This window comes from Spea bombifrons, chromosome 1 (genome assembly GCF_027358695.1).
Source record: "Spea bombifrons isolate aSpeBom1 chromosome 1, aSpeBom1.2.pri, whole genome shotgun sequence".
In the NCBI taxonomy this organism is placed as follows: Eukaryota; Metazoa; Chordata; class Amphibia; order Anura; family Pelobatidae; genus Spea; species Spea bombifrons.
In genome coordinates, this window is record NC_071087.1 from 26554755 (window position 1) to 26574844 (window position 20090).

Below are 20090 nucleotides of genomic sequence, written 5' to 3' on the forward strand. Positions count from 1 at the left end.
CAAAATGGGACGAGGGACAGGGCTGCTCCTCTTTATAAAGACACAGGATCTCCTGGGGGGCGGGGTTGAAGGAGCCGCCGCGGATTGGCTGAGATGCCTTGATCAGAGGGCATAGGGGGCACGGCAGCCATATTGTTTCATGGAGACCCCCATGCGGATGATGCTGCTGGGACATTTAAAGGGCATTAAAATGTTATCTGGTGCTAAGTGAAGAACACTATGTTACAGCATGTGCCCAACGTATTAATAGCAAGCCAGGAACTCCGCTGGAGACACTGGTACCACGGTGAGCTCTCTTACTGACTATAGCCTGCATTTAAAGGACGATCCATGATCACTTCCAGCCAAAGAACCACCGGAATCCGGTAAATCCGGTCACACACGTTTTGATACATAATGGATAATGGTATATATACTGTGGGTGATGTTCAAGCTGCTTACTGCTACACCGTGCACATTATCTGCTACATCTCCCAGCCCTCTGATAACTGATGGTGGTTCTGGTCCATAACTGCTGTGAGTTGCCTACCCCTTAAAATAAAAGTTTTTTTTTAGTTCTGATCACTGAGTTATCCTTGAAGTAGTATTACACTTTAGCAACCAGAATGTGACTTCCACTTGTGGTCAGGAGCTTCAGAAACATGCACACATATCTTCTAATGTTGATTCATATTAAACGGAATTGGATTAATTTACATGTGAAAGGTCTTATATTATAGTCTGTAAATGGCATAGGAGATTAAACTAGAAATACTTTGAGAATCTGTGCTGTGTATTGTGACCTCCTCCACGGCTTTGGAACAAATATGGTTCTAGACCAATAAGGCAATCCAATAATGTAAGGTGCCACCAGGATAAAAGCATTGGAGTCACCTTCACGTCCAGTATCGTCTGACATTGCATGCTCTGCGGCGGATGCCATCCTCCCGTTACTGAGAATGTGGAAGCCATCATGTGACAATGATCAAGAGACGGAACAGCACAGGCTGGACCCTGATGAGTGACTCTAGTGCTACTATTGTCGGGACAGACAGGATGGAAAAAGAGCAAGATTACCTAAACAGAGAAACCTTCTGCCATGCTGGCCAGTTTTTTCTAGGACACATATACATTTCACATATTGTTGGCCAGCAGATATAAGTTAATGAATGTTCTTACCTCTCAAATGCGTGGCTCTCCTCCTGCCTTCACGCAGTAAGAGCTGGTGGACTTGTACCACGTAAATAGGGAAAAGAAAAATGACGGGGTGCTAAGCTAGTTCCAGGCTTAAATAATGCAAATATATTATGTTTATATATATGTTGCCAACTTTATTAGGGCGAGAAGCGCAGACAGTTTTTGTTTTTTGTATGCACTTGTACCATGTAAACTGATTCTTTTATTCGTGTATATTTTGTATATATTGTAGAGTTCACTTGTAACCACATAGCACCTGGGAACCAAGCGATCTTCATGCTTACTGGAAAATCAGACCTCTCTCTCTCTTAGCATTTCTGGGAGTCCTTTGGATCACTGATTATCTGGGAAGGACCATGGTAACAAAACAGTGTTGTATTTCGCATAGAGCCATGTAGGGTTGGATAGCTTTTTCATTCTATACATTAAATTATCACTAAAAATATATTTTTGTGTTTCCTCCGGTTATCTTTGTCTAATATTAAAACTAGTTTGATGATCTGAAACATGTAAGTATGACAAATATTAGAAAATATCGAGATGAGGACAAATATGTTTCTACAGCACTGTATAGCATTTTTATCAGAGTTTTTATCACAATAAATTTAATTGTTTTGCAGATACTTAGGTTAAACATTAATATTGTGGGAGCTGATATCTGTGCCCCCGAGTCACAAATCTAATCAATAATCCAATCAATATCCTATCCTCAAGTTCTCTCACTTCTTCTCAGCAATCAGAAACTTAACAGATGAGATATTTTTTATATCATATATGTTTCTTCATTTAATCTGTAAACATGCTTACGTGGGTTTATTTGGTGCACAGAACTGTAAAATATGTAAACTGTAAAATGACTGATCCACTTTACACAACTCTTTTTAGTTGCCACAGTGATGTGCGTTATTAGGCAATGGTTTGCTTGCCCCAGTAGTTTATTATTATGTAGTCGTGGGTGTAGATGAAGGATATTGCAAGAGTTGTAATTAAACCGGGTAGACTGCTGAACCATATTTTAAAAAATGTGATGTCTGCATGAGAAAATAGTAGAGGGTCATGTAGATGTCACGGGATTAGTAGCAGGAAGATGGAGGTGGTTCTGATACTTTACAGATGTACTCTATGAACAGTTCTGGAGACCCCATCCCTAGAAAGATACTGACATATCTATCTATCTATCTATCTATCTATCTATCTATCTATCTATCTATCTATCTATCTATCTATCCATCTATCTATCTATCTATCTATCTATCTATCTATCTATCTATCTATCTATCTATCTATCTATCTATCTATCTATCTATCCATCGCTCTATCTCTCCGCTTTGATCAGTGCAATTGTAGCTATACTGTAGCTTAGGCAGAGATATTACGGTATTAAAATAAGGTGAGAACATTTACAACAGCCCAGCGCAGCTCCATGCCTCCTAATTATTGGTTATTTGGCTTTACAAAGGCCAACTATGCTGGCTATTATTCTACTGGGAAATGGCTGATTGCTGGGCATTTTCACACTCGGTTGGTTTAGACAGAGCCTGGGTATCAGCTGCTCATGACCATTGTGCATTTTTTGATGGAGTAACATGTTTACATTGAATTAGCAGCTAAGTATGTTTCAAACCCGTTAAATTACCATTAAATTATATAAGCTGGTCTATTGTATGAATGGATAATGGGCAAATAATAGCTATTTAAGTTTCCAAATTGCAGTGGCGGATAGAACAGTCCGATTACGGTGTCATTGTATTCTGCAATAGAGGCTGGATCAACGCAAGCCTGAGAGTGTAACAGAGAACGTCCCGTGGACCCCCTGCTGGCGTGGCAGTATGCGTGTGTATTCTACCTAATGTGTGTAATTTTTAATTATCATGACAATACACGACTGCAGGGATTATTGACGTTGTTGGAGAAATACACTCCTACATTTCTGTAAAATGTTGAAGCCTCAAAATGCGTCTCCAGGACAGCTGGAACTAGTGTTCTTCAAACAAGAGTAGCAGGCTCAGGCTCTGTTCCCAAGGACCAAAGACGACGTCCAACTGAAAGTACAAATTAACCATGGAAATATTTAAATACCAGCTTTTCACAGAGCCATACACGACTGGCCAAATGTAGATTAGACCTCCTTAACTTCTTTCTCCTTAGCCCGCATAGTGCGTAGATTAATCATAGAGAACAAACCTAGCCTTTCATTTAGAAGAAGCTCACTGATGTTAGCCCTTCATAATGTATAGCATATATTTTAATTTCTTCTGCTATAATGGAATAGCGCTACCCTAAATCTAAATGCACTGATACAAGGTAGCCCCATTTTAGTACGGATTTGCCTGTCTCAGTGGGCATCTGAACAACACAGCAGGGTCTCTGCTCTAGATACGCATTGACTACACACACAAGTATTAGGAGACCTGGCATGGACCCCAATGTGCCCCCGCACTTCAAAGTCTTAATTATAACTTTTTTCTATAAGGATTTCGTTCAAGGCGTACATGAAAATCTCATTGGTTACAAAAAGCCCCGGGTGAACGCAGTGTAAAATGGTTACATTGTTTCCCGAAATTTTCGGGAAAGTTGGAGCCTTTGCAAGTTTAAAGCACCTCCCTGTATTTATTGCCAAGTCATGTACATGCGGAATAAATAAAACAACGAGGACACGAAGGACCTAACCCTGTAACTGCCCTACCAGCAGCATTTTACTTTCACAAGCCTTTCTTGGTTATTCTTAAAAGCCATTCTTTTTCTAGAAGTATTTAGGCTCCCAGGTGCTGCGGGCAAGCAGGGACAGATTTACAATGGGGCAAATGAGACATACTTGCAGCTTCCATTTATACATTTATGTGCACTGTGAAGCATGGACACAGTGTTTGTTGTGTTGGGTGATTCACCTGCAGCAGGGGTCTTCATAGAGACAGCTTTTAAGTATGATCAACTATGGCAGAGGAATCTTTTGACTGTTCACGTGATATAGTCAGCTCCTTTTCCAGTCACATGCTTTGGTCAGTAAGAGTGGAAACTGCTTGGCTCTCTACTTGTAAGGAAAGAGCAAGACTCGGGGTTACTATGCCAGGATCCCCTAACAAGCAGAATGCAGACACAGGACAAGAGATGCTCTATGGCAGTAGGAGTTTGGGTCCATGTGAGTGGAAATCACTATGTATACACGCGAGTGTAAATCCACAGCCACCACAACTTTCTCTTCGGAACATAACATTATGGAGTGACTTACAAAGGTATCCCAGATGTGGGAAAAAACAAAAGTTCCACATATTTTTATAGCGCCAACAAAAAGAACCATTATGCCTATTGTGTGCTTGCATTATCTTTATAAATGACCACCATTGTCCGTATCCAGGGCCGTTTCCTGACTGCTAGTTACCGTGCAGGCAGTGTGTTCGCTCCTACCAAGTCATATCCTTACCACTAGCCAGCTGCATCCCTAGTTTAGTGAATGTAATGGGGGTCTAGTGGGACCCCCTGTGTGCATTGGGCAGAAGACACTCATTTTATTTCAATGGGAGCACTTTCCTGACGCTATTTGGCTGCTTCAAGTAGCCAATCAGGACAACAGACCATTGGACATTGGACAACGGAAGAGGAGGTGCCCTGTAGCTTAGAGAAGCACTCATTAAATGGTCCATTTAAGCCTATAGTATATTAGAACATTTAAAATGTAATACTAACAAACTATTATTAGCCACCAAATTAACTTTATAACCTTATTTGTCACATTATATCAGAAATATGTATTTTAGTCAACTGAGTATGACCAGATTAATGTTGTTTTCATTTGTGTATAGTCATGTAATTATATGTCTGAAAATATTTATTTGTTCTGTTGAAAATAATGTTTAATTGGAATAGTGGTGTTTGTATTACAGGATCCACAATTGATATTGTAAAAGTTCTGTTTAAAGAGGTATAATGCTCATTCTCTTTGATGCTAATGCATACCTTTTCTACTTACAGGTAATTGCCTCCAGGCGTTACCTATTGAATTTAGTTTGGACGGGACAGAGTATAATTGTTACCTTCACAAGGGAAACCATGGCAGCATCGGGCCACCTGCTAGACACATACAAACAAGAGCCAAACAAACCCGGCAATCTAAGCCAGGAAAGAAATGTGAATCCACTTAAATTCTCTCTTACCACATTATGTAGACAATCAAATATACGTAGCACAAGCAAGTAACCATAATGTATCCAGCAGACAAACCCATGGTCTGTGCCTGGAATTGGATGGGAGTTAAATGCAGGGCTGTGTTTAGCAAAAATGGCAGCTGGCCAGAGTCCAATGACCATTTACTCACAAGGAGACGTAATCACAAGAAAAAAGCAATAATTTGGAGGAAATGCAAAATGGCGTAGGCACAAAGATGTAAGACATTGTGATATTTTAGTTGCCAATCGACGTGTATTTACCCAAGGCTATGCCCCAGCCACCCCGTCCACAGCCACCGTCCTCGCTAATGTCATATCCCGGCACTCTATGTCTTAAAGCAATGTACTGATGCAATGAGGGCCAAGCATGAGGGACAGGTAGTGTATGTGAGCCGATGTCCTCCTGTGCAATCCGTACCTCTCATTCCAGGTCATGTGTGTTACACAAGAGTAAACCTGGTAGTGGAAGTCCCAACAGTTCATTTTCTTATCTTGCTGTCTTGGTCACCTATTTGATGAGGCCTGTTCTGGCCAACGGGTCCCAACCTTTTTTGAGTATGTAGTCAATCTTGTAAACTCAAATGCAGTTGATCCCCTCTGTATTATAATCAAACCTGGGAACTTGTGGGGTCCGGCTACCCAGAGCCTACCCTTGCGGGAGGCAGTCAGGACTGCCCACTGATAGCAGTGGGTGGTCCCACTGATGTCAGGAACGTTCCCAGTGATGTTAGTGGGCGTTCTCGCTGACATCAGTGGGCGTTCAGGAAACACCCCCATTTAAAGGGGAAATGGGAGTGGGGCATGTCAAGACCCTACTCCCGGATGATTCGGGTGTTGATCTGGAGAGCCAGAGAAGCGACCCTTCTCTTGGAGTTTTCCGGGTCAAACCTGAAAAGTTCCCAGGTATGATCATAATACCCTATTCAATGTCCACGTGTGCCCTCACACCATGCCTTCCTCCGCAGTTGCAATGCATCTCACCTCTCACCTTAGCCACATTTCACTTCAAGTCACCTTTCCCCGAGTATACTTCTCCATACATCCTAGCTCTGGTACGCTCCCAGGGTTTTACATCCTGAACAAATGGTAAACCCAAAGATAAGCCTACAACTAGGCTGGTTTTACAAATGCTATATTAGAATCCACGAGTGGTGAATTGAAGTAAGACTGTCTCCATCCAACAGTCATGAACAATTATAAATAACACTAAGCAGGGGCAGGTATAGTGTACATAAATGCATATAATAATATTAAGGGCAAATAAAGAATCATTGTTTCATGTAGTATATGTTTTCTTGAATGCTTCTTTGATGTTTTCTTTTCCTTGACAAGTAAAATACACCTTTCATTTTCATATAGAAGCATCTTTTAAATCACTGCCAGTTTTAAAGTGCCATTCTATGCCTTGTCGGCTCTTGAAGAATGACTTTTCGGGCTGACTAGTAGTAATAATATATTAGTCAAACACAGGAGGATTATGTGATCCGTGTATAACAAAGAGACAACCATAACTGAAGCAGAATTATGAAGAACTAACAACAGGGTTCAGCAGAAGAATTCTATGACTTCATGCCATTGTTTACCAAGATCAATCAGTGCTTTACATTAGCAGCAGTTGTTTGCAATTCTTAGGTAAGGCATTATTTGCAGTTTTCTAAAACCAAGGGAATGTGATTATATATATATATATATATATATATATATATATATATATATATATCTATATATATACTCTATATATATATATGTACCGTATATTTACACGATAACGCTTTGCTTGGTCACAATGCATTTATGGCATGGAGACCTTGCTGCGTTTGTGAAACAGATTCCTACATTACCACGTCAATGCAACAAGGCACTCTGTACATACTGTACATACATTAATCTAGTAATTATGTTGTTGAATGAGAGTACCTACACCGCCCCATACATTTATCACTAAATAAATTAAAAGGTAATGTATTAATTTTAGATTATGCAGGGCCACTTTGGCTCTTCTAACGCCCCATCATGCGTTTAATATCTTACAAGGAGATTTTTCGATACACTTGGGGTGTAAGTACACGCGAACCCCTTCCTCTGTTAGACATATGATGTATATATACATTTAATGTTACAAAACAATGAATCTCATGAACCAGCAGGGTGATCTGCCCCTGTTCATTGGGCACAGACTTGCAGCCCAGGCCCAGAATATGCTGCTCATGTCAGTTACACCGGGTGGACCAACACTGGACATATTAACAGCGACGAGTTCTATAAACACTTCCGCAACTACTTGTCTTTTTGTCATGAATGTGCCCTGTTGGATGATCTCAATTTCTCCATGTAATTTGCCGTGTTTTTAGAACAGTTGAAGACCATATCACATTTTTTTGCTTCCATAACTTTATATTGCTCTGATCAGATCAAATGTGCAGGTCCGCAACATGCGAAATATGTCCTGCAAAAAATGGCCAGTACGGCAACCCGTATACAATAACGTAATCTGATAAATAACTCCGCTACACCATTTATTGAATTTCCCGTGTGAGCAATCATTCTACACTTGATGTAGAACTTGCGACCCCAGACCTAAGTGAGACTTTGGCTACGTTGTTCTTGTGCTCTGACGTCTGCGATACATTACTGGCATCTGAGCGGTGGACATTAAAGAGCCCTTTACCTAAAGTGTGAATAGACTCGGCAGCACCTGTGTTGTGAAGGGGACATTATTGTCACTTTAAAAAACTTGCAGTGCTGGCTGTGATTGGAAAAACAGACTGACAACACAATGCATTGGCTGGAGATCTTGGAACTCTCACAGTTGCCTGTGGCAACCTGCCTCCATTCAATAAGGCAAACACCATTACAGCAAGCAGTCCTCTACAGACGACCAAGCGTCTAAACCCAAATAATCTGGGATTATTAAAGAGATTTGCAACTTCACACACACACCGTAAGTAAATTCTTACCTTTTCGTTCCATGAAATATTGGAAACTTCGCAGAATAACTGATTTTCTTCCATGCTTATTACTTTACAAAGTAACGCCTATGCTGGGGAAAGCAGGGTCGACTAGAATTTGAATCTTGGCATTATTTGGAAGCCTGGTTTGGCTTGAGAAGTTACAGTCTGTATTTAAACATGAATATTGTTGATTTTAGTTTCAATGAAATTGATTTTAATTTGAATCAATGTAAAATAAATGACATTGTTAATGTATTTTTTTCATGTTATATAAACCATCTTATACTGTGCTTAATTTACTTATGTAGGTGTAACAGAGATCTAATGTAGTTTCTGAATAGTGTAGGACTTCCCAAATATCACACACATGAAAATGTTGGAGATATTAAACAAAAATAAAAAAAAGCTGAACATATACTTCAATTATAATTTATTATTATTATTATAAGCAAGCTGAACAATATATGGTATAATTGTTGTGTGTTTAAGTTGGGTTGGAAATTGTTCAGTGTTGGCGCCATGGTTGGTCCTCCTAGATTTTGATTGCCCCACTAGAGTTTACTAGTAAGGAACTCATATGAATTATCTTTCCTAAACTAAAGGAAATTATGCCCCTTGCTGATGACTGGGTTCTGGATTTTTGAGGTCACCAACCAAAAAAATCTCGTGGTGGAGGTTGCTTGTCAAAGGCAAATTAGAGATAGGCAAAAACCTTCAGGGACAACGACACATTTCACCTGAAAACTGCATTTCCATAAACAGTTTCCAGGGCCAATGACATCACATGCCATGCGACATCTTCATCACATGGCATGATGTTTATGTCAAGATGCACACAATGGACACAATGCTTTAGGAACTACATTATATCATTACTTGCATTGTGAAGTCACTAAGTAGGTTTTTGCAGTCTCTGTACTAGTTTTGGAGGCATCATTGATCACAGAGAACAGGAGAAATTGTGATATTCACAGGAACTCCTGCAGGAACAAAATCCCATTTCCTTCCGACTGTATTTCTTATTAAATGCCCATTAAACTGGCATGTAGCTGTTTAGCTTTTACAATCAAAGTAACAGAAAACTTCATATCTTCTCAGGTTTTCACCCAAACCTTGAGTTCTGGGACTCAGGAGTTACTTTAGACTGAGACAATGTCTGGTCGTCTTCTTGTGGCCCCAGGATCGTCACTCCCGCGGCTTCCTGTCATTGAGCATCCCTTGTCCCGCCTAGGTGACCCAGACACCCTTTCTCTTCGAGGATCTAGGACAGGTGGGACATACCTCGATGAGGAGGAAGAAGCCCATTTCAGACAAACTCTTCATACAGCATCATCTTCTTATAGCGACAAAAGCCTCCATCTGGCTCCACTAAAGCATCAAATCCCAGAAGGCGTGCAAGTGACAGTTGCTTCAGACTCCAGCAAGACAAGGCTACCCATCTTTGGTAGGTCAACCAAAAATCCCCATTTTGCGATTCATGCCTATGTAAAGACCAACTGTGAAGATTAAAAGCTGCCACTTATACACAAAAAAATGGTATTCATGTTGTAATAAGGTTCCTTATATTTGTGCTTATAAATATGATGCCCACTAAGCAACTGATACATAAGCACATGGACACCGATACTCACAGACACACACAGATTCATATGTATGCACAGACACGCACCCATACACACTAACACTTCCATAACCATGCATGCATTAACATATCCATATTAATACATACATGCTCTGACAGACGCTCCTGTGCAAACAATACCGTTACAATAATGCGGTCTCACTAGCACAGATATTCTCCTGCTAAATTAACACACTAAGACATTTTTTAAATGTAATTTCTGCTGGAAGAACATACTCTCTTTCTGGATGAAGGAGACCTTATCTCATTAATGGTTGATTGACAGATCAAGAGATTTGTTGTATCACCAAGTTTTCCCTTCTGGTGCCTAAAGTCTTGTTGGATGTATTGAGAAAGAATGTGCCTGGATATGATGTCATATTCAGTTCCTCCCTACCTCAACCTGTGCATGGGGTCAGAATGGATGGAAGGGGAAGAACAAACCATTGATGGTTATGTATAAAGGTTATGGTGTCTCAATCACAAAAGTAATAAAAAGTGCTTTTTGTTTTTGCAAAATATGGTGGATCCTATGCATATTGTATTTGTCAGGCTTTTACAAAAACAACTAAATGAATTGCCACATCCCAAGTGGTGTCGTCAGACTGAAAACATCCTATTCCATGGTATGGTAGATTAATCTAATTGTGTATGCTAGTAGTTGTGTTAATACATACCACAAAATCACAAATACGATTTTAGACATCACATCCCTCTTGTGACCCCTCTATATATTTATAACCCTCCAATTGTGCCCTGAACATGGTGCAATCCCATACAACAGAAGTAAAACAAACAACCCTGTAGAACGCTTCACATATGCAAAATAATCAAGGATTTATTAAAGTAGTGGTTCCCATTGTGTTTCGTATTGCATGATTGTTCTCCAAGTATTTTTGACTACTTATTTCTCAAATGAAGAATATTGATATAATCATAGCGGTCCAACAGAAGATGGTGTCTTTAACTGAAGGCGATACCTAGTGAGCCAACATAGAAAGGATGTAAGGTATCATAAGCTTTGGGGTCCTCGTATCTAGAAAGTCATAAAAATAATTTTTTGTCATTTACCTCCCCTGCCTCCTATTGTAACAGCGATACGGATTCTGCTGGCGCTACATAAATAAATGTAATGCAATATGCCATCACATAACATTAGTTATGTTGGTGGGATCGAAAATGCTTGTAGTAGCATGATTCATGATTTTGAACTCAATATAATTGTAGCAGTTTTCCATTGGTTTAACAATGAGCTGTAAATCACCATACTTTGCTAATCCTTTATGACAAAGAACAGTTTTGAGATCCAGTGGTTTACAATTTGCAAAAAATCTGTAGTATTTATCCATAAAAAACATTTTCTTTTGGCAGATTCATCTAATATGTGTTTATACCGTATTGTCCCGACTATATCTTTAAATAATAGGTGCCACCTATAATTGGTCAGGATTAGATTATTAGGATTGGGATTAGATATTCAGGATGGGGAGCATTTTTACCTCTCTTTTCTGTTCGGGAACAGACTAAGCCAAAAGAAATGGAGCACATCCAGTACCGAGGCCAGTCGGTAATGCGGTTCCACGGCAATGCGAGCTGGTAAAATGATTACCGTCATGTTCTGCCCGGTCTGTGACCTCCACCTCCTGCTGCATCTACAAAAATGACAAGGAGCTCAGTTGGGTCTCCTCTGGCCAATCCTGCATCATAAGTTAAAAGGGACCTTAAAAAGGTTATAAAGAAAGTATTGTATTCTCATACTTACTAGTCTTTTAAGGTCCAACCTTATATTGATATTTATTTTTTCTTTACATTTTTTTTTTCAAAATGGCAACAAACGATATGGGTGCAGCCTATAATCAGGACAATAGTGTAGTTATTTCACATGTGCACAATAGGTTTTGTTGTTAAGAGAGAACCAGCTTGGATCTGTTAGACATGAGTGTCTGGGCAACCAGTCAATGCAGTGCAGGCTAATGGTGGCTTTTTATATCACTTACAATAGCCTCTGGGGTTGTCCCATCCCGTGGCTTGACCTGTATTTCACTAGGGCAGAGGTCACATAGGCACTATATAGTTTTCCCTCGTATACAATGTCTAGGCATCTTGTTTGAGTGACGTGGAATATATGAAGTGACATTTTTTCCTGTTTTTTTTACACACACATTTGCGTTAGATTTGGTTTCACGCAAAGCAAATTTCCAATTAATGCACTTGTGGTTTCTTTAAGCATTTCAATGTATCCTGTAGCTTTCACACCCAAACACAGCACAACACAACCCTTGCGAAGAAACACAAAGAAAAGCATTCTGTGTGCTCAGGGTCATAAAACATGATTCTTGTGTTATGTTTTAAAATTAGCCTTATCGCCAGAACAACCAACTGAATGTTCCTTCAGAAGGAAAGATGTATCAAAAAGGAAAAGTATGATTTAGTGTAAGGAATGTGGATGGGGTGCGGTACCTGCTATAAAAGTATTGGCGGCTGCATTCTAACATCAATGTGTTTTTAAATAACATTGGTTATGGTACATTGAACATGCAAAGAAGGAAAACACTGGGTGATGGTACCTAGAATCATGTCACTAGGCCAATATTCGTCAGAAAAAGCTCTTGAAATGTTGGCTTTACCTCTTCCATCATCTGCTTCTAAAATGCATAGTTTCAACAAGGGGCATAACTAGAAACCACAGTGCCCCGATATGAAAATTGCCCCAGGCCCCCTGACTTCACCAAGCAACATGTCCTACTGTGCCAGCTTTGCCCCTAAACAGCTTATTACATTACAGTTATTTATATAGCGCCAGCAGATTCTGTACACAGTTTTAACAACAAACTGGTACAAAAGGAGAAGAAGACCCTGCTCTTCAGGACTTACAATCTAGTTGGTGGGGGTGAAACAGTAGGGGAGGACTGTTTAAATGGGGGTGAGTTGGTCAAGTCAGGATGATCTGTGGAGGTTGTTTGTTGTACAGATGGCTTGTTTAGGATGCTGGATGAGAGTGTTAGGAAGAAGGGCTGTACGCTTCCCAATAAAGTGGGTCTTGAAAGAGCTTTTGAAAGTCACGTCCAAGTCTGACAGAACAAGGAAGGGAATTCCAGAGAAGGGGCACAGCTTGAATGAAATCCTGAAGGAGGATGGAGCAAGAGAGACACAGGTTGTTAGAAGGGTTGTTAGGGGTGTATTTGCATAGTAGGGGGTCCGGAGTTGTTAAGGGTTCTGTAGGTCAGGATCAGAAGTTTGAATTTGATTCTGAAGGGGATGTTGAGCCTATGGAGCAATTGGCACAGTGGAGCAGCAGATGAGGTGAGGAACGGTGAAAGAGAAAGATTAATCCAACAGCAGTGTTGAGGATGAATTGGAGTGGTGATAGGCACCATCTTAGCCCCAAACAGCTTGCCTGTGCCATCTTTGCCGCCAGCTTGTCAATGCCCCCTAACAGCGTGTTTGTGCCATCTTTTCCCCCAAACTGCCTAAAAATATACACAAATAGGGGAGTGCAAAACCAAAAAAAAAGCATAAAAGGCATAAACATTCAGATTCCTAGTTTGCTGCTAGAATAATAATGACCAATAAGTACAAAAAACAAAGCAAGCATTCAGCACATACCCAGCGAATGCCATACAAAAAGCACCTAAAGAATAAATATTGGGGATTCCGTCACACTATTTGGCCATAAATTGTTTAGCGCGCCACTACGGCAAAGTACCCAAAGTACCCAAAGTTTGGCGAGTCCTATCTAATTTTTCATGGCAATATGGCTTACTAAGGAGCTGAATCAGTGGGACTTCTTAGCGTTTAAACCCAAAGCAAGACTCTCTAACGTACCTGTGCCAACTATGTCCCCAGACAGCCTGTGCCATATTTGCCAGGGTTTTTGGGCTGTTTTATTACTGGGCCACTTGGCTGGAGCTGTCCCCCGGGCTTAATACCACCAGCAGGAATACCATGTTTTTATGCATGATAGGCAGCAACTGCAAGGTATCCATGTGCATTTATTCCTCTGTTTTTTTTTAATTCACGTACAAAGCTAGTCCCATAATGCTCATGGTCCCATGTGGATATCTGTTAGTACCTATCTATGGAAAACGTGTTTCTGCTTCAGAGAATGGGCATAGGTAAGCTATATGTAGTGTATCTTACATAAGATACAACAACATATTTCATTTCATTTTAATGATATCAATTGTAATTGTTAACGCAGTATCATTAATTGCGATACTGTGACGTGTGGCCATTCTGATTGATGGTGATTGCCTGGGCACCCATAACCTTGGATCTAAAGAAGGAAATTGGAAACCTACCTTATGGTGAATGTCATTGGGCTAGTCGGGGTGGGACAACATACATGAGACCCGAGGAATGAGTTTCTCTAACGTGTCCTTATTTTATCTGCTCTATATACACCTTTGGCACTTTTCCGGGTACTATACTTCCTTATTTTTGTATGTGTGTACAAGGTCAGAGAGCTGACATCGGAAGCCGTGCTGAGAGCCGAGTGAGTGCTGCCAGCAGCAGATCCAGTTCTGTGTCAAAGCCAGGAACCCTGAGCAGGATCGAGGTGGATGAGGTAAGGACACACTGAGCTGTTCAGTTCATTTTCGTTTAAATGGATAACAATAGTTAAGTATAGCTTTTTATTACTCTACACTTTCCCTATACTTCTGCTTTTCCATTATCTACACTACTAATAGTTCAACCACCTCCCTGCCAGTCTGTGGCCTAGGTGGCTGGCTGGGGACCCGAGGAAGAGCATGAGTTCTAAGGCGAGTGTTCTGTGCCATGTAACTTCACCCAAAAAAAAGCATTAAAATAACAACATTTTTGTTTTTTGAGAAACATCTCTCTCTCTATGATTTATTTGAACGTAGTATCATTACCCAATGATTCTTGGGCACCATTCTAAGGATCAAAACATTAACTAAAAATGTGAATGAAAAAAAGGTAGACATTCAGGTCATTTTTAAAGAACCACAAATGTGTTCAGAACTGAGCTTGTTTAAAACCCCTTTTCCTGCTCCCAAAATTAAAGAAAAATGTTGGGAAAGATCCATTATCAGGAGCGGAGTAAAGTCATGTGAAGGGTGTTAAGACGACTCAGTTTCTACATCTTCAGCCAGCATGGAAACCGGAAATTTTGCCAGCAAGAATAAGAATGAATGATCATAATCCCCCATGTCCAGGTTTCTAGTGGAAAACCAGCAGATGAATTTGGTTTTGTCATGAAACCTTTTATTGGGCCAGCATAGAAAAAAAAAGTTGCAGAACCACATATGTTTTTGGTACCTCTGATGTTTTTTTCTTTATTGGCCTGAGAATCATACTTTCCATTTTCGTTACTCTAAAGTATCTATAATTAATAAACATTTTATACATCTGTTTTAAAATAGGTACAATGATATAATCAGAACACACAGATTGTAAATTCCCTTTTAACTTTGTGTTCCGTTGGACTTATTTCTTTTTTGTATGTGGAATTTTGTTTCATATCACCTTCTAGACTTTTACTCTTGTATAATAATTCCTCGATCAAACTAAAATAACATTGTTCTTTGCAGCTGGAGCATGTTTTGCGTGAAAAAGTGAAGTCCGGCGGCTATTACAGTCTCAGGCAGCTGTTTAAAAACAATGATCCTGAGGGCAAGGGACAAGTTAACAGGTACAGAATACATTGAATTCACACCCAAGAAGATCTTAATGTCACTTCCGTTAATGCTCCCTGCATTATACAGTATATCTAGTCTACCACTGCTGCATGTTTGGATCATCAGCATCTTATTGTGTTGTACAAAACCCCAACATTTAATGTTTTCTTTGCCGACAAGCTCTGAGCTGTGAACAGCACAATCACTGGGAAAAAGAGGTACAGAGGGAGCCACGTGACATATAACTATAAGCATACTTGTTTTTCCAAATGCGTAACTTTATTCTTATGCTTAACTTTTCTTTCATTTTGTTGTAAAACATCTCTTTCTCTATGCTGAGAGAAAAACATCCTGCTCAAAATGTTACGATGAAAATTGAGATGTTTTCACCCTATGTATTTAAACACATTGAAAGGAACTGGGTCAGTGACTGAGGGCCTCTTCTGTCTTTCAGGGATGTACTGCTAATGATGTTATCCAAATTCCTTGGAAGGCTTATAAGTTCCAGGAATTTCCAGCAACTCCTTCTGAGGTACGTGACCTGAACAGCACTGGGAAGGGAACAGAACGTGACCTAGTATCTCGGAGCTCATCCGATGTCCAGTGCCAAGCTCTGCCTTATAGCGTTGTACTTTGTTGTTGTACTTTGTGATTGACTAGTAACTAATAAAAACTAATAAAAACACAGAAACATAGAATTTGACAGCAGATAAGAACGTCCAGCTATGTCTTCTGCCCGTTTTTTTCCAGATGTTAAGACCTTAATTAGTCCTTGGCCTTGTCTTGGATCCTTGATAGCTTTATGCCTATGCAATGCATTTATTATTGTATTATTGTCAACATTTATATAACATTACATTACATTTCTATTTTGAAATGTGCCGGTATATTCATATCCCTGTAGTTTGTGGGCCACAGTAAAGGACATTTCACAGATGCCTGGCCTGGGATTCGATTGTTTTCATTTAGCAACTTAATTCGATCTGTTATGTTTCGTGTTCTTTCTGTCAATTGTCATACACAGAGACTGTATCTCTCTCTCTTGATGGTGACAGGTTCAAGCTAAATGAAAAGTCAATAATAACATTTGACGAGCTCTACTCGGTCATACGCGATCCCATACCTTCAGGACGCCCCACCTGGCTGGACCCCATTAACAGGAGATCAGAGAATAAAGCTCAGATGACTGCATCACAGGTCCATGCGCAGCTTAAGACAAAACAAAGGTAACAGCTACCTATATCCTTAATATGCTCTCTCTCTGTCCACACATTTCAGTGATGAGGGGACTAATCTGCCCTCTGCTGGTAGTGAATGCATAGAAATACAACTTAGTTCTCAAACTTACTGCAAATCAGGAACAATGATGTTATCTGAATGGGAACAGTTAACATAGTGGATTAGATTAGTAATGGATGTAATGTATACGCGCACACATTTTTCCACTTTTATTGGAAAAATTACAGTTAAGGAGCCTAGGGCTGGATCCAGAGAGCCGTTGTGTGAATAAATGATCCATTACAGCACACACAACCAAAAAGTATAAAACACATAGTTTATGTGCAAATGAAATTGCATACTACAATATTCTGAAGAACCGTAGTTACGCATCAATCAGACTTCTACAATGCCTATGTTTCCATAAACCCTCCTGAATCAAAGATACATGTTTTTTCCCCCATGTATAGGTTTTTGGATTTTGCGGACGTGGTTTCACAGAAGAAGCCAGATGGGGCAGCAGCGATTTTACCCCCTGAACTGAGAAACATATTGGAACAAATCGGTTTTCATATGGAGGACACAGAGTTTGATAAGCTCTGGAACAGGTAGATTTCACATCCAGAAATATGCATGATATTCACATGCCTCTCTAGTAAGACACGAATTAAAGACTCTATTCTTGACAATCAGATTTTCCTTTGACATATTTTTTAGCTTTGTATATTTAGCTAAAATAGCAGACAGTCCTTTTTCAGTAATCCATTATATTTGAGGGTCCCACCTCTATTACATATTATTCCCTGGACGCTCCTGTTGATGAACAGATCCCCAGAGTGTTATCACTACTGGCTTTCAATATATTTGTATAAGGAAGCCATATTCCCCCTTATCTGTTTCTTTTAATCTTGTAAATAAACCCCATTTGTCCACAAATTTATTGTCAAAAATGATTTCATTTTACAGCGCTGTGGAATATGATGGTGCTATATAAAACAATAAAATAATATTAATAATAATAATGTCATCACTGGAAAGATATCTTTACATCTGTTTTTTATTCTGATTTAGGTATGATGTGGATGGAACAGGAGCAATCAAGGCACAAACCCTTCTAAAAAAGCTAGGAAAAGAAATTCAAAACCATTCTTCAGACAATGTTGGCAAAAAGGGTAATGTTGAAAGGATTGTTTTTTTTTTAATGTTACCATATGAAACATTTTAATATTGTGTTAACATTCACCATAATTTACAGCTTGAAACCTAGTTAATAAAAAAGAACCCTTGACATGTGACAGAAGGATATTAAATAATGATTAACATCAGTACCTTGAGCCCTGCTGCTTGCCCATGCCTAAAGTTAGCCCTGCTTCTCTATACTAGATTCACAATAATGTGAAATGTCTCATGAAAGTGAGAGCTCTTTCCCATTATTTTGTTAGTCTGTTGTCACTCATGTATACATAAAGGATTCTGCCCTAAGTCTGACCCAAGGCAGCACGTTTAGCGGCTCTCCTGGGTTGGGCCTACTTAGCCAAAGGGCTTCCTCCTTCTTATGCTGCACATCCCTTAGTGCCAGACATGATGTCATGTGTCTTCTCTCTTATGCTGCACATCACTTAGTGTCAGGACATGATGTCATGTGTCTTCTCTCTTATGCTGCACATCCCTTAGTGTCAGGACATGATGTCATGTGTCTTCTCTCTTATGCTGCACATCCCTTAGTGTCAGGACATGATGTCATGTGTCTTCTCTCTTATGCTGCACATCACTTGGTGTCAGGACATGATGTCATGTGTCTTCTCTCTTATGCTGCACATCACTTAGTGTCAGGACATGATGTCATGTGTCTTCTCTCTTATGCTGCACATCACTTAGTGTCAGGACATGATGTCATGTGTCTTCTCTCTTATGCTGCACATCACTTAGTGTCAGGACATGATGTCATGTGTCTTCTCTCTTATGCTGCACATCACTTAGTGTCAGGACATGATGTCATGTGTCTTCTCTCTTATACTGCACATCACTTGGTGTCAGGACATGATGTCATGTGTCTTCTCTCTTATGCTGCACATCACTTAGTGTCAGGACATGATGTCATGTGTCTTCTCTCTTATGCTGCACATCCCTTAGTGTCAGGACATGATGTCATGTGTCTTCTCTCTTATGCTGCACATCACTTAGTGTCAGGACATGATGTCATGTGTCTTCTCTCTTATGCTGCACATCACTTAGTGTCAGGACATGATGTCATGTGTCTTCTCTCTTATGCTGCACATCACTTAGTGTCAGGACATGATGTCATGTGTCTTCTCTCTTATGCTGCACATCACTTAGTGTCAGGACATGATGTCATGTGTCTTCTCTCTTATACTGCACATCACTTAGTGTCAGGACATGATGTCATGTGTCTTCTCTCTTATGCTGCACATCACTTAGTGTCAGGACATGATGTCATGTGTCTTCTCTCTTATGCTGCACATCACTTAGTGTCAGGACATGATGTCATATACTGAATCATCCTTCTGTGGTGCTCAACCGCAGAAAAATGAGCAGAGAAAGGAGGCATACTACAGGGGTCTGTGCTGCTTCACATACAGACCTCCACAGTGTAAATAGGGTAGTCAGGGCTCTCCAACCAGCCCCTAGGGAGCCTGATCACCATACCTAAACATACCCTGGTAAAAAGGGATAGGGGTGTCCACTCCTGCTACATCCCACCCTAGGCCTTGCCAACATACCACATCTATCAGGCATTCAAGAGTGATGTAAGTCCATGTGGATCATACCATACACAGGAAAGAATTTTCACACTGGAAACATCTACTAGATATAGAAAAGGCAAGCAAGTTTCTTAATCCATTTCTTTACACAGGTGAATCCAGACAAATGTCAAAAGCAGAACTGGAAAGGAAAGTCTCACTTAGCATTGAAAAATGGCTGAAAGATAAATTCAGAGAGGGATTCCGGAACATGAAAGAAGAATTTGAAAAACACGACCCACAAAGAATTGGCAAGGTGTGCAAAACCGCTTTTTTATGAACATTTAACTAGGGGTACTTTGAATGATGTGTGTATAATATAAATATCTCTGTGTAGCTTTTGCTTAAACTGAGAAGGAGGTGGTCATTTAGCATTCAGAAAAAAGGCATACAATTACTGATAGAAAATATATATTTAGGACAGAAACGATGTTTCGTTAAAAAAGATTATGGAGATGCAAAGAAGGTGGAAGGAACAGATCAGTGGATGGAATCCTCTGGTTTGAGATTAAACATGTAGAGACTATAAGAGAGGAAGGAATCCTCTCAATCAGATG

General features: G+C 40.0%; 1 protein-coding gene across 1 annotated transcript in view; it reads left to right on the forward strand.

Annotated features, from left to right (window-relative positions):
- The first annotated feature begins 9442 nt into the window (after positions 1-9442).
- The window catches only part of LOC128480415 (EF-hand calcium-binding domain-containing protein 6-like), a 32862-nt gene continuing 22214 nt past the window's right edge, over positions 9443-20090 (forward strand). Inside the window, exons 1-8 of the mRNA XM_053458292.1 lie at positions 9443-9734; positions 14369-14478; positions 15467-15567; positions 16008-16085; positions 16609-16779; positions 17242-17379; positions 17843-17943; positions 19647-19789. Of these exons, the coding sequence (XP_053314267.1) occupies positions 9443-9734; positions 14369-14478; positions 15467-15567; positions 16008-16085; positions 16609-16779; positions 17242-17379; positions 17843-17943; positions 19647-19789 (1134 nt within the window). The remainder of the gene's footprint in view (positions 9735-14368; positions 14479-15466; positions 15568-16007; positions 16086-16608; positions 16780-17241; positions 17380-17842; positions 17944-19646; positions 19790-20090) is intronic.